At 42.6% G+C, this 15,382-nt stretch overlaps 1 protein-coding gene across 1 annotated transcript in view; it reads right to left on the minus strand.

Moving 5' to 3' along the window:
- HK1 (hexokinase 1) overlaps positions 1 to 15,382 on the minus strand; it is a 623,778-nt gene that overhangs the window by 269,046 nt on the left and 339,350 nt on the right. Inside the window, exons 6-7 of the mRNA XM_044056279.1 lie at positions 15,265 to 15,364; positions 14,989 to 15,172 (exon numbers count right to left, since the gene is read on the minus strand). Coding sequence (XP_043912214.1) covers positions 14,989 to 15,172; positions 15,265 to 15,364 — 284 coding nt within the window. The remainder of the gene's footprint in view (positions 1 to 14,988; positions 15,173 to 15,264; positions 15,365 to 15,382) is intronic.

Here is a 15,382-nt window from a genome sequence, read left to right on the forward strand (position 1 = left end):
TTCCATGGCATTTGAGTTTATGAATTCCAGGAACTTTTGGGCTAGAGTGTTTGGGCTTGAGTAGTGTTCCCAGTCTATATTAGGGTAATTGAAGTCACCTAGTATGATGGTGTTCGGAGATACATTTATCCCCTCCAGTGTTTTCAGGAAGGCCATGTGAGGTTCCTGAGTTTGCGAGGGTGGCCTGTAACATGCTACAAATTGCAGAGCAGTCTTGCCTATGGTTAATTGCACCTGGATGGTCTCCGATGCATCGTGCGTTGCCACCAATTTTGAGGTGTGGGTGTCCTTGATGAATATGGATACCTCCCCTCCTTTCTTGGTATTGTCCGGATTTTGGGGCCGGAACGCATGATATGAGGTAAAACCTGATAGTGCTGGGGTGCTCTCAGGAGCCTTGAACCAGGTTTCTGTCACAGCACAGACATCAATGTTCTCCATACTGAGAAGGGCCTCGAGTGCGTGCATTTTGAGATTGAGACTTCTGGCATTGAGCAGCATTACCCTTAGTTTTTTTTCCTTTATTATGTTCTAGGGTGGTAGGTTTAGAATTTGAGCCTTGCCTAAAAAAGGCACTATGGGGGTGGCAAGAGCCTTTGCCAATATCCGGAATCCCAGGGGTGACAGGTGCAAGCCGTCCCTTGCAAAGCAGCGTGGCTTGTCCAGCATGTCATCCCAGGCAGACAGACATTGGATCCCCTTTGAATGACACCAGAGTTTAAGCCAATTGTTAAAGCTGATCATCTTATCACTGTATTGTGGCATCATTCTTGGTGAAGGTAGGATACTGCTCAAGGTCAGGGTCATACCTGCCTGGGCTACATAATCAGAGAGCTCCTCAATGTCTCTTTTCATGTAGTCCAAGGAGGTACGCCTCAGGTCGCTTACACCAGCGTGGACAATGACTGAGTCGTACTTGTACCTGCTGTTGAGAGACCTGAGTGCTTGCGTTATGTGGCGGATTCTAGCGCCCGACAGGCAGCTTACTGTGACCTTCTCCTTACTCAGTCTGGTGAGCGGACGCCAGTGTGTCTGACTATGGAGTCACCAATGACGAGTGTGTCTGGCATTGTGTTTGGCCTTAAGGGCTGTGACTGTTTGACACTCTGACTGTGTGGTCTATGTGTTGCAGGTGTTGTGTTCTGAGGTGGTAGTTGTTTGGGTGTCTGCTTTGGTGGCCTCTGCTGTTTTGGTAGATTTTGATCAGAGCCTCCGAGTATGTCTTTGTGTGTTTATGTGTATGATTTGAGGTTGTGATGGTACAATGTGAGACTGGGTCTATAGTGTGTGTGGTTACCTTCTCCTCCTGTCTGGTCTTGCCAGTCCTATGTTGAGAGAGCTCAGCCTCCAGTTTGGCCGTATAGTTGCATCTCTCGCATGTATTTGTGTTTTGTGGGAGGAGGAGAGGGTTGTCTGTGTACATGAGGCAATTGTAACATTGCCTCAATATTCCCAGGTTCACCAGCTGAGCAGGAGAGGACACTAGCAACTGATCCCTCGACATGCTAGAAGGAATAGACAAAAAAACTTAAAAAAAGATTCGGGGGGATGTGGGTGACTGAGAAATGGGGTTAGCCTTTTGGGGTACTATCTATAACAAGAGTGCTGTATCAAGGTGATAAGTACTGTAGGAGCAAGTGCTAGGCTTTACAGATAGAGAATAGTCTACTTTGGAGTCAAGTAGAGATGATCTTTTTAGTTATAGGATATGCTGATTAGATCAGCAGTATAGTTCGAGGAAGGTAGTTTTAAGGGAAAATTTGAAGAGTGGACTTTAGGTAGCCCGAATAGTTTAAACCTGATTAACCGCCGCTGCTCTAGTGTGCAACGGTGGCAACTCCGCGCTAAAGAGCGCTTTATAGCAGGGGGCTGGAAAAAAACAGGAAATGACCCAAAATGGCCAATGGATTACTAGTTTCTGTCTCTAACCACTCCTTTGAGGACAAACAGGCAGCTCAGTACTCCCTACTCCCACTAGTGAGTAAAGAAACTACCCTCTGGCCACACAAGAAAATGGAGGAATACAGGAACCAAATACAAAGCCCAGGGATCAGCAAAATCTGATCTCTGGAACAACTAGCTAGGAAGTTTAGGAAAGAAGAAGTATTTTTTTTTTTTTCTTTTTTTGCAAACAGACAGAAAAAATACAATAAATGCTTTGGTATTCGACTAAATTGCTATCAAAGGCTAGTACACTTGAGTGTATAAGCCTGTTTGTTACTTTTAAGCAAAACTTTAGCCAACAAGTGCAATCAACAATTTAAGCACAGAAAAACAGGAAAAACAGGTAGTAATACAGTAATATAGGCACAAACAGTAGTCGAAAAGCTCAAAAGATCGAAAAATGCAATAAAAAAAGCTGAAAAATACTTATAATCGAGAAAGTTGCTTTTTCTGCTCTCTGCTGGCTTAGGAACTCTGCAGGGGACCACGAGGAGCTATGCCAAGTTCTCTAATGCCAGAAAAGCCTGCCAAAGCGTGCTTTATAGCAGGGGGCTGAAAGAAGCAGGAAATGACCCAAAATGGCCAATGAATTACTAGTTTCTGTCTCTAACCACTCCTTTGAGGACAAACAGGCAGCTCAGTACTCCCTACTCCCACTAGTGAGTAAAGAAACTACCCTCTGGCCACACAAGAAAATGGAGGAATACAGGAACCAAATACAAAGCCCAGGGATCAGCAAAATCTGATCTCTGGAACAACTAGCTAGGAAGTTTAGGAAAGAAGAAGTATTTTTTTGTTTTTTTTTTTCTTTTTTTGCAAACAGACAGAAAAAATACAATAAATGCTTTTATGCACGATGAACATCTAGCAAAAACTATCCTGCTAATCTCACAGCCCCTCAATGTTATCTAAACAGAAGACTAGCACTGTCCTGTCCCTCCCTAAAGAAAAAAAAACACACAAGGTCAATGTCACAAGGTCACATCTCCAAAGACTTCCAAGCACATAGAAATGATATATATGTGTATACCATAATGTTAGTTCTTTAAGAATATGTCCACCTTCTGTGACAGCAGGACTGATGCTGCAGCCATTAAGCCTGCTTGACAGAAACATTCCCAGGCTACATGGAACCTTCTCCTTCCCCTTATACACAATGCGTACCTACACTCTCCTGTTCTTCCTGTTTCAATACTTAGTACAGGGTAGAAGACAACAGATGCAAGACAGAGGAGTGAAGAGACTCCCAGATACAACACAAACGGGGGATGGATGCAGGGAGAAAGGGTATGTTACCAAAGATCGACCTTCATTTTACAGATCCATCACTAAGGTATACAACTTTTGCATCTGATAAAAAAGGTCCATCTTCTGTAACCTGTAAGGACTGACTCCCTAGGTAATCCTCCTAGGTGGTCAAAATCACAATAACATTCCATGGATGGTGGTAACTCAAAAAAGAAGATCTGCATTTAAAAATTAATGGTTTATATTGCACTGTAAAGGTGTTTAGGAAAGATGAGTTTGCAGCTGCATACATATCATCAATGGTGGCTATATGGAAAACAGATGGTGAAGTTAATATTGTCCTACTAAAATAAACGTGCAAGTTAAAGGGAAGAGGCTTTCTATGCTTAACATGACAAAATTCAACACATTTAGCTAGCCATCTGGAAAGACAAACTCTAGAAGCTTTCCTACCAAACTTAGACTTGGCAAAGGATGCAAAGAATCAGTTACCTTTACAAGAGGATTTGGCCCTGCTTAGTAAAATTTAAGTTGTCTTTTACATCTGTACAATGGAGAAGATATCAGCCATAATTAGAATACTGAGGAAAGAAAACGAGTAGGCTGACAGGCAGTTCAAGTCAGAATCTGTAACAACTGCTGGTATAAAAGAAAGATCTATTCACAGTGCCATCTTCCCCTTTTGGAAAATTAAATTTAGATGCCTGTTCTGCAGACATAACGGCAAACAGAAATAGGATCTTCCAGGGTAGACATTTTAGGTTTGTGGTAAAAGTGACTTTTTCCCAACATGAAACAAATTTATCAAGGAGGAATACAATCTTGAATAGGTGGCCAATGGTGAACAGTATCCTTTAGAACCATTATAGGGACCATAAAAAGGATAAGACAGGAGGAGTCGGCTATCAAAGAAAAATCAGAAATAGCAGCTCAGCCATCTCTAATCAGAGTAGTTGTGTTTGGAGTCAAGAAGTTCAGACCAGTTAGAAAGGACCAGAGGAAAAGAGATTGCAAAGGAGCAAACAAATGCAGTCAGAGGGTCAGGCTGCTCAATGCTAGAAGTCTAAATTTCACAATGCACTCGCTCGAAGCACTCCTTAAAATGGAGAACATCGACATTTGTGCTGTAACAGAGACCTGGTTCAAGGCAGCAAAAAGTAAGGTTAATTTTTAGTTGCTGCCGATATTCCAGCCAGCCAAGTTGTTTTAAATTAGTACAGTGGTGGGTTCTGTAGGGGTTTCCTGTGGCAAATCTGGCTATGTTGTGGTAGGAGATTTCTAGTTTTGATCGATTCTTTTTTGATAAGTTGGTAAATATGGGAGAGGCATAGAGAAGGGGTGAGATAAGGTGGGAGTGGGCGATAGTTGTTCTAGATTCTGGAGTGAGGAAAGGTTTGATTCTGTAAAGAGAGCCTATTTTCTTGTTAATGGTTTTAAGTGTGTTGTCAATATGGGTATCAAAGTTCAGGTTGTTGTCAATGGTAATGCCTAGTAGTTTGGTAGTAGAGTCTTGTGATATAGGTGTGCCATTTTTTGATGTTATAGTAAAATCAATATGGGGAGATTTGCTGGAAGGTGTAAAGAGGAGCAGTTTAGTTTTTTTAGGGTTAAGTAGTAGACAGTGCTGGGAAAACCATTCTTCTACAGAGTTAAATATGTGTTGTGTGAGGGAGTGAAGGTGTGATACAGATGTGGCTGAGCAGATTAGTGTTGAATCGTCTGCGTATTGTATACATGTAGCTTGGGGAGCAGCTTGGTGTAGGTCATTGATAAATAAAGAAAATAGGAGGGGACCTAGTATAGACCCTTGTGGGACACCAATGTTGACAGGTAGTTGGGAGGATAGAGTGGAGTTCCAGAGTACTGCTTGATGTCTGTTACTTAAGTAGGAATTAAACCAGTTAATAGATTGGGTATCAATTGATAAGGATTGAAGAATGCTTATGAGTATTTGGTGGTTGACCATGTCAAAAGCTTTGGATAGGTCTAAGAAAAGTGCAGAGGAAAGGGTGTTGTTGTTACGATTTTTGTTGATTGTGTCTGTAAAGGAGAGGAGGGCAGTGGTGGTACTGTGGGATGGTCTGAAACCATGTTGGGTGTTAGAGAGTAGGTTATTTTGGAGAAGGTGGTGAAGCAGTTGCTTGTGGATACACCTTTCCATAATTTTAGATAAGGGTGAAAGAAGGGCTATAGGGCGGTAATTAGAGATTTCAGTAGAATTTCCACCCTTATGAAGTGGGATAATATGGGAGATTTTCCAAAGTTTAGGCACATATCCTTCAGTGATGGTTCTGTTTATCAGTATTGAAACTGGGAAGGCTATTGGTTTAGCTGCTAATTGCAAGTATTCAGTGGGTAGTAGGTCAGCAGAAGGAGTACATGGTTTGAGTTTTTTGAGAAGGGAGAGAATATAAGTTGTAGGGACAGGTTGAAAGTGAAATGGTGGTGGTGGGTTAGGGTTGCTGTTAGACATGTTTGTGTTTTTGATGGGAAGTTGACTTGCTAAGGTTTGAATAGTTTCGGTAAAGAAGGAATTAAAGGAATTTGCTGTTTGGTTGGGGTTACTTATGTCAGAGCCTTGTGGGTTGGGTGTGACAGGTTTACTTGGCTGTAATAATTGATTTATGTTTGCCCAGAACTTTTGTGGGTTATTTTGGCGAGTATGTTGAGGTTTCAGGTGGTAGCTTTTCTTATCGTTCATTATTGCTTTTTTGGTTTCATTTCTCAGTTGCTTAAAGATTTGGTAGCCTGCTGTGTTTTTAGTTAAGCGAGATTTGTTCCAGGCTTTATTTCTGAGAGTGATTTTTTGTTTGGTTTCAATTGAGAGCCAGGGGGCAGATTTAGTTCTGATTCTAATGGGGCGTGTGGGGGCATGGTAATTGAGTATGGTCAGAAACTTAGTATTAAAGAAATCTACAGCTTCATCAAGAGAAAGGTGTTTTAGAGGTGTCCAATTACATGCTATCAGTTCATTTTGAAATAGTTCTAAGTTAAAATTTTTTTTGGATCTGATTGTTCTGGTTATGTTTTGGGTAGGAGGGTTGGTTTTGAGCCTGATGATGTAGGTTAATAAGTGATCACTTATATCATCAGGGAGAGTTCCTGTTTCATAAGTATGGCGTTGATTGTTGCTGAGAATGGTGTCTATAGTACTTTCCTTTTTGTTAATTTTATTTACTCTAGTGGGGGAGGAGATGGTCTGAGAGAATCCATAAAGGTTAATATGGCTAGTAGGTTGTTTGTTGTTACAAGAATGCCAATCGATATTAACGTCACCTAAGATTATTGTTTCTTGGGGTAAGTTTAGTGATAGCCAACAAAGGATCTTTTCTATGGTGGAAATGTTATTTCCTGGGGGAATGTAAATGCAGATAATACAGATTGATTTGACTGTGTTTATTTCAAGTTTGGTAATGAGAATTTCAGCATTGGAATCCTGGGGAGGTTTTTGGTGGAATGTGGTTATTTGAAGGCTAGATTTAAATAAGATAGCTATACCACCACCTTTTTTATATTCTCTGTCGAGACGTAGGATATTATAGCCAGGAGGAATGATTTCGCTGTCTTTTGTTGAGTGTTTTAACCAGGTTTCTGTTAGACAAATAATATCAAAGGAGTACAGTTCTAAGAGAGCATGTAGTTGAGTTGTTTTATTATTAATACTACGTATATTAAGGTTAGCTACTGAGAGTGAGTTGTTTGGTTTTCTAAGTAGTGGGTTATTAGTGGGGTTTAGGTTATTGGATTGATTTGAGGAGTCAATTGGGCCTGGGTTTGGGTGAATATCTCCATTTCTAAGAGAGAGGAGTAGGATTAGGTAGGCAGTGTTTGTATATTTACTATGTGGAAGGAGTATCCTTCTGGGATTAGGGTAGACATGTTTAATGTGGGTAATTCTATGATATCTAGGTAAAAGATAGCTAGGATTGGAAGTTATGTTGATGTGATGGTTGAGGTAGGTATGAATTATGGAGAAAGTTTGTTTATCTGGTTTGTTAAGGTGTGAGTGTAGTGGTTGTTCGTAGGAGGTAGTAAGGTGTGCTAATATTAGAGTGAAAGAAAGAGAGAACACAAATATGGTATGTTCGAGTACTAGGGTATGGGGTTTATACATTTTAAAGGTGGATATTAGCTTTAGTTAGTAGCACAAGTGATGTGGGTGTGGTATTGTTAGATAAGTTAAGTGGTATAAGTGAAAGGGTGTGGTTAAGGAATGAAGTATAGGGGGAAAAGAGAGATGAATGGTTAGTTGTGGTTGGATAGTAATTGGAGGAGAGGGGGTGTGGTTAGTTAGGTATATATGTGGATGCACTGGGGGTGGGTGGGATTTGGGGGTAGGGTAGGGGAGCGGAGCGGGGCTCAGCAGGTAAAGAAAGATTCTATGGAGACAATCAGAGAGCAGCAGATGTCAGAGGCATGCTAAAGTAACCAGGTAAGTAGAATGAGGGAATGCTGTAGTAAGGCTAGGAAAGTGGAGTGGTAAAGGGTAAGAAAAGAAGCTCTATATCCCTGGTTGTGTTCTACATGAACTACAGAGTGAACTGGCACCTCACCTGTGTGACCTGTTCGATCACAGCCTCACCTCAGGCTTTGTTCCCTACCAAATGGCGCACTACTAGTCATCCCTCTCCACAAAGGAGGAGCGACTATAGACCCTGGGACCTATCGCCCCATTAGCCTGACCAGCCTGATATGCAAAGCTATAGAACGCATCATCATGGACCTAATAAATAAGGATATAGGGAATCTCCAAACTCTGGATCCCACACAGTCTGGTTTTGTGAAGGGTAGATCATGCCTGCTCAACTTGGTCGACTTCTTTTGAGTCAGTCACCAGAGCTGTGGATGAAGAGAAGGTGGTTCATACAGCCTACCTTGATCTGGCCAAGGCTTTTGATACCATTCCCCACTCAGGAACCATAGAAAAACTTACTAAGCTAGGCATCAACCCCTATATCACTAGGTGGGTTGCAAACTGGCTCACAGATAGAACCCACAGTGTAAAAGTAGCTGACTCTGCCGACTAGTCATGAGTGTAGTCCCACAGGGTTTGGTCTTGGGTCCTCTCCTGTTTGGTATCTACTTCTCAGAAGTCCAGGCCAACACGAAGGGACTCTGGCTGACAAAGTTCACAGATTATTGCAAGTTGGGAGTTATTATTAACTCCCAAAGTGATATTGACATCCTGCAGAATGGCTTCACTGAGACCAATGACTGGTGTCAGAACCATGGCCTTAAGCTCAATGCCAAAAAACGTGTAGTCATCCGCTTTGGGAAAAACTAGTTCCCATGAATGACCACATTGATGGTAGTCCACTGAACACAGAAGGCATTATAAGAGATCTGGGAACACAGGTTGACAGCAACCTCTCTTTTGATCACCAGATTGCCACTGTGGTCAGAAACTCCTTCTATGTGGCACATCCCATTACTAAGGGTTTTGCATCCAGGAATAAAGAGGTCATTGTCTCCCTCTACTCCTCCCTCATTAGGCCAATCATTGAGTACAATGTCTCATTCGGCATGTAACTCACTAGACACCTGCAACAACTGGAGAGGCCACAAAAGTACCTCACAAAGAGGATCCTAGGACTTAAACACTTGTCCTATATGGACAGACTCAAAAAACTCCAACTATTCTCTGTCTCATATTGCCTACTTAGAGGCAATCTCTGCTTGACTTACAAAGCTATGTCTGACCCAGCTCTGTTAGAAATGGTACATCTAATGAAATCCCAATCCCTGCACACCACACTATCCAGAGACCTCAACCTCATTTCCATAATTAACAGAACAGCTGGAGGGACAGTTTCATAACCCAGAGACTGCCCATGCTTTGGAACAGTCTTCCCATGCATATCAAGCAGAGCACCTCGCTGACCCTCTTCAAGAGAAATCTTGATGAGTGGATGGGAAACAGAAAATTCACCTCAGGGATAACTCCAGTGGCTCTACTCGACAGAGGCACTGGGAACTAAGGTCAGGTGGCACTATGCCAGGGAAATACTATGGCTAGGCTTGTAAAGGCCTCAGGGCCGTTAGCCTAGTACACACCTATGAACCTATGATGCCAATGTGGAAAAATGGGTCCATTTACTCTGATAACGTTTCTGATTAGAAGGCCTGTGAGAGGAAGAAATGACGCCAGCCAGTCTTTAAGAAGGTGTAGGACTGCTTGCAATTAATGGAATTGAAGAAGCCATGATGTTACCATTAGCAGGTGGAAGTCAGACAAGAGTATCTATGAGGTCACAGGTGAGGGGGTTTCTCCAGTAATAATGAACACAGCAGGGGAACCAAGTTTGAATGGGCTGTTAGAAATGCTTTGGCCTTGAGCCATGTGGCATTCTGACTGAACCTTGCCAGCAGCCGAAATAAAGGAAAATCATAAAGGAGGTGAAGAAGCCATTTACGGAACACATTAACTAGAGCACCCATGGTCTGACCCATTGAGTGTGAGAGGGTTATCAGTTAAAAAAAAAAAAGTATTTGGGACATTTAAGGTTCACTAGAATAGCAAAGAGGTTGTACGGTTGTTTGGTCCAGAAAAGTAAAATTCTCCTGTTACTGAAAGACTCACAGATCAGATTTGAGATATCAGAAGACAGAGGCTGAAAGTGTCTGCTAGGAACTGGCTTTATTAGTAATTAGCATGGATACTGATAAACTGTAAGACTTGACAGTCCAAAGCCAAACTCTCATAGCTTCTTTGAAAATCAGCTGGGAGGATGCTCTCTCTACCCTTTTGTTTGATGATGCTCCACACCACACCCATAATTTCTGTGTGAACTGATAACAGATACTGAAGCAGGACATCTGAAAGGGCCACATATTCTAAACAGCAGTGTTATCTGTGTGACTGCTTACAGCCACTGAGGGAGGTAGTCTCAAAAAGCCACATATTATAAAGCAAGGCTCTATTCTGTGAAATGCTTCTAGGAAGATGAGATTCTTGATGTGACCAGGCACTTTCAATTCGCTGCCTGTTTTAGTGCCCACGCCTCGAGCAGACACATCTGTGGTGACTACTGCATGGGGACTCTGTTGATGGAATACTTTTTTATCAGTACATGAAAAGGATCTGGCAGTCACTGTAGACATGAAAGAAAAGCCTTGTAAAATTTGACTTAGAAGGACAATGACACAAAATTTGAGAGCCTCTGGATCTGAAGAATCCAATGAAATACCCCCATGTGAAACTTGGAATGGGGTATCATAAAAACTGAAGCTACCAAAAGGCACTAGGCTTTTTGGCAAATCTCTACAAGAACAGAATGAGGTGAGCGAACGTATGTGACCACGTGCTGCAAGGAATGAGGTGAACGAATGTATGCGACCACCTGCTGAAGAAAATGAGGTGAGCGAATGTATGCAACCACCTGCTGAAGAAAATGAGGTGAGCGAATGTATGCAACCACTTGCTGCAAAGAATGAGGTGAGCGAATGAATGCAATCACCTGTTGCAGAGAATGAGGTGAGTGAATGTATGCAACCACCTTCTGAAGAAAATGAGGTGAGCGAATGTATGCAACCACCTGCTGAAGAAAATGAGGTGAGCGAATGTATGCAACCACCTGCTGCTAAGAATGAGGTGAATGAATGTATGCGACCACCTGCTGCAGAGAATATGATGAGCGAATGTATGCAACCACAAGTTAAAGAATATGAGGTGAGAGAATGTATGCGACCACCTGCTGAAGAGAATAAGATGAGTGAATGTATGCAACCACCAGTTGAAGAATATGAGGTGAGCGAATGTATGCAACCACCTGCTTTAGAAAATGAGGTGAGCGAATGTATGCAACCACCTGTTGCAGAAAATGAGGTGAACAAATGTATACAACCACCTGCTGTAGAGAATGAGGTGAGCGAATGTATGCAACCACCTGCTGCTAAGAATGAGGTGAATGAATGTATGCAACCACCTGCTGCAGAGAATGAGGTGAGCGAATGTATGCAACCACCTGCTGCAGAGAATGAGGTGAGTGAATGTATGCAACCACCTGCTGAAGAAAATGAGGTGAGCAAATGTATGCAACCACCTGTTGAGGAAAATGAGGTGAGCGAATGTATGCAACCACCTGCTGAAGAAAATGAGGTGAGCAAATGTATGCAACCACCTGCTGAAGAAAATAAGGTCAGCGAATGTATGCAATCACCTGCTGCAGAGAATGAGGTGAGCGAATGAATGCAACCACCTGCTGCAGAGAATGAGGTGAGTGACTATATGCAACCACCTGCTGCAGAGAATGAGGTGAGCGAATGTATGCGACCACCTGCTGCACAGAATAAGATGAAATAATGCATGCAACCACCAGTTGAAGAATATGAGGTGAACGAATGTATGCAACCATCTGCTGCAGAGAATGAGGTGAGCAAATGTATGCAACCACCTGCTGCAGAGAATGAGGTGAGCAAATGTATGTAACCACCTGCTGAAGAAAACGAGGTGAGCGAATGTATGCTACCACCTGCTGCAGAAAATGAGGTGAACGCATGTATACAACCACCTGCTGCAGAGAATGAGGTGAGCGAATGTATGCAACCACTTCCTGCAGGGAATGAGGTGAGCGAATGTATGCAACCATCTGCTACAGAGAATGAGGTGAGCAAATGTATGCAACCACCTGCTGCAGAGAATGAGGTGAGCAAATGTATGTAACCACCTGCTGAAGAAAACGAGGTGAGCGAATGTATGCTACCACCTGCTTCAGAAAATGAGGTGAACGCATGTATACAACCACCTGCTGCAGAGAATGAGGTGAGCGAATGTATGCAATCACCTGCTGCTGAGAATGGTGTGAACGAATGTATGCAACCACTTCCTGCAGGGAATGAGGTGAGCGAATGTATGCAACCACCTGCTGCAAAGAATGAGGTGAGCAAATGTATGCAACCACCTTCTGCAGAGAATGAGGTGAGCAAATGTATGCAACCACCTGCTAAAGAAAATGAGGTGAGCGAATGTATACAACCCCCTGCTGAAGAAAATAAGGTGAGCGAATGTATACAACAACCTGCTGCAGAGAATGAGATGAGCAAATGTATGCAACCACCTGCTGCAGAGAATGAGTTGAGCGAATGTATGCAACCACCTGCTGCAGAGAATGAGGTGAGCGACTGTATGCAACCACCTGCTGAAGAAAATAAGGGGAGCGAAAGTATGCGACCACCTGCTGCAGAGAATAAGATGAAATAATGCATGCAACCACCAGTTGAAGAATATGAGGTGAACGAATGTATGTAACCATCTGCTGCAGTAAATGAGGTGAACAAATGTATGCAACCACCTGCTGCAGAGAATGAGGTGAGCAAATGTATGCAACCACCTGCTGCAGAAAATGAGGTGAATGAACATATACAACCACCTGCTGCAGAGAATGAGGTGAGCGAATGTATGCATATACCTCCTGCAGGGAATGAGGTGAGCAAATGTATGCAACCACCTGCGGCAGAGAATGAGGTGAGTGAATGTATGCAACCACCTGCTGCAGAGAATGAGGTGAGCAAATGTATACAACCACCTGCTGCAGAGAATGAGGTGAGCGAATGTATGCATATACCTCCTGCAGGGAATGAGGTGAGCAAATGTATGCAACCACCTGCGGCAGAGAATGAGGTGAGTGAATGTATGCAACCACCTGCTGCAGAGAATGAGGTGAGCAAATGTATGCAACCACCTGCTGCAGAGATTGAGGTGAGCGAATGTATGCAACCACCTGCTGCAGAGATTGAGGTGAGCGAATGTATGCAACCACCTGCTGCAGAGAAAGTAACATGTTCTAAGGCAAAAAGACCAGGGTTAAGAGTTTTGTTCAGAGATCAGTCTTGTGAAGGTTAAAAGACTGAACCAAACATACAGGCGATTGTGCAAGGTTCACTGAGATCCCCAGAGAGAAAACCACTTCTATGCAGAGGTTTCATGTTTTGTAACACATCTGTCATGGAAAGTGCAGAGAGGAGCTAGTCTTCAAAGCAGGGAAAGCTCTCGTCTCCTTACAATTGCAGCTGAGCTGTTAGCATGGACAAGCAGCTGGTTATCCCCTTGGAGGCAACGTCGAGACATAATGGTAGAACCCCGAACTGGTAGTGACATGCTGTGACCCAAAAGCGTAAATACTTCCTGGACTCCTTGAAGATCCTGATGTGAAAGCAGGTATTTTGTCAGACCAAACAGCACATCCATTCTCTGTCTGACAAAGAAGGATCAGGAGAGTAAACTGCACAATGACCATTTAAAAGATTTCCTCTGGGAAAACATGTTTAGGTCATGAGGTATTTTGTTTAGTTTGGGAACAGAATGAATCTGGAATAAAATCTTACACTTTTTTGTCAGACGGGACCTCTTGGATGGCTCATTGTTGCACCACTTGTTTCTGATGTTGGCATGTCTGGGAACAGCACTGAGTCAGGTTGGGAGGGAACAACAAAATGGATTACGTAACATTTGGATATCATTTCCCTTACCTACTTTGGTTATGGTTTTATGGTTTTTCAAACTTCTCAAATGGAAAGAGAAGTGATCCCGACTACTTACAGAGTGAAGTAAGTCTGGCTTCTGCTGTTACTGTGTCCGCACCCATAACTACAGCTCCCCCCACTCTTTTAAGAGAGCAATATGGAGGGCAGAATTTAACACACAAAGTACTAAGGATCTTGCCCTGATTCTCCATGTTTTAGAACCTCTTTGCCAAACGTGAGCGGACCTGAGAATAAGAAGTCAAGAAAATTTAGCAAAGTCCTAATAGAACTCATTATGTTTTACATAGGCAAGAGGCTTTCTTGCTCTTTAGCAGTGGGATCAGAGTTGAAGGAGTAAAAGACCTTTTTGTAGGTGGTCAGCAAGGACACCACAGCAGAGCACAGGACAAACCCCAGTCTTTTTCAATTAGAAACTTACTGCTGTGGAAGTCTCATAATGGGTTTGAATGGTCCACGAATACAAACTGAAGATACAAATTTAGCTGCAGATATTGAATATACTGACTTCAAAAATATACTGCTCCAAGGGTGTCATATACTGTAAATTCCACAGACTCTGCAATGGATACCCTGGCATGACCACAGACACCATCAGAATATATGTCAGAGGAAACAATGCTGAAATATCCTGCTTTGGTAAAACTGGTCCCTGTTATATTACCAAATTACCAACACTGGCAAAACTGACACAGGACGAAATGGTGCCTGAGTCTCACAAACTGAAGTCAGGTGGATGTTGGCATCCAAACAACCAACACCAGCTAATGAAATGTAGGTATTGGTAACAATGCTCATGGAAATATCAGCACCAGAGACGGAGCAGCTCTAGAGAAACATGAAGGTGCAGGGAACACCAGACATGCATCCTTTTGCTTCAGGAACATCTTTTGTCAGTTTATTACACTCAATCAGAAGGAAAACCGGACAGTACTCAACCCTGGCATGACAGGTCTTAAGTACATCACTTGAACATGAATCATTGAATTCACAGATGTAGTGAGTTCAATTACCACTACAGTTTCAGGGTAAATAAAAAATAAATCAATAAAATGAACATTGCATTCCCAAAGTTTGCTGATGCAGGTTACTGCTGTAAAACTGTAGACTGCTCATTTTTCATAAGCAAAAGGGCATATTTCCCAGCCAGAGAACCGTGTGATCTTGCCCACGTGTTCACCCATCTGCTTAGTGAACCAAACTATGTCAACAAAATAGATGTTAACTTAAAGCAAATTTAACTGTATTTTGTCCCCCCCCCCCCCCGTTTTTTTTTTTTTGAAAGAGAAGTGAGGTGTTTTATAATTAAGTACTTACAGTTGTTTCCCTGGATTAAGAGATCCTCTGTCTATCTCTTTGTCAAACTCTGTTCTGATGTCTTCAAGTTCGCCATCATCTCCAAATGCCCCCCACTCTGTGTTGATGCACATTCGGCCTTCATCACCTTCCACTAGGTCAATGTGTCGCAGCTCCTCCATGTAACACGCATTTGTACCTGTACCTGTGATGGCAACATCAGCCAGTGAAACAACAAAAGAACAACAGGATAATGCCCTCCCTCCCAAACAGAAAATATGTTACAATATACTGTACCTATAATAATTCCGACTTCACAGCGTTGGTCATCAAAGCCACAGGTCATCATGGTTCCAACAGTATCATTTACTACGGCTATGATATCGGCATCATAATCCTTCAGAAATAACAAAAG

This window comes from Protopterus annectens, chromosome 14.part0, assembly GCF_019279795.1.
Source record: "Protopterus annectens isolate FY-2018-M chromosome 14.part0, PAN1.0, whole genome shotgun sequence".
NCBI lineage: Eukaryota > Metazoa > Chordata > Ceratodontiformes > Protopteridae > Protopterus > Protopterus annectens.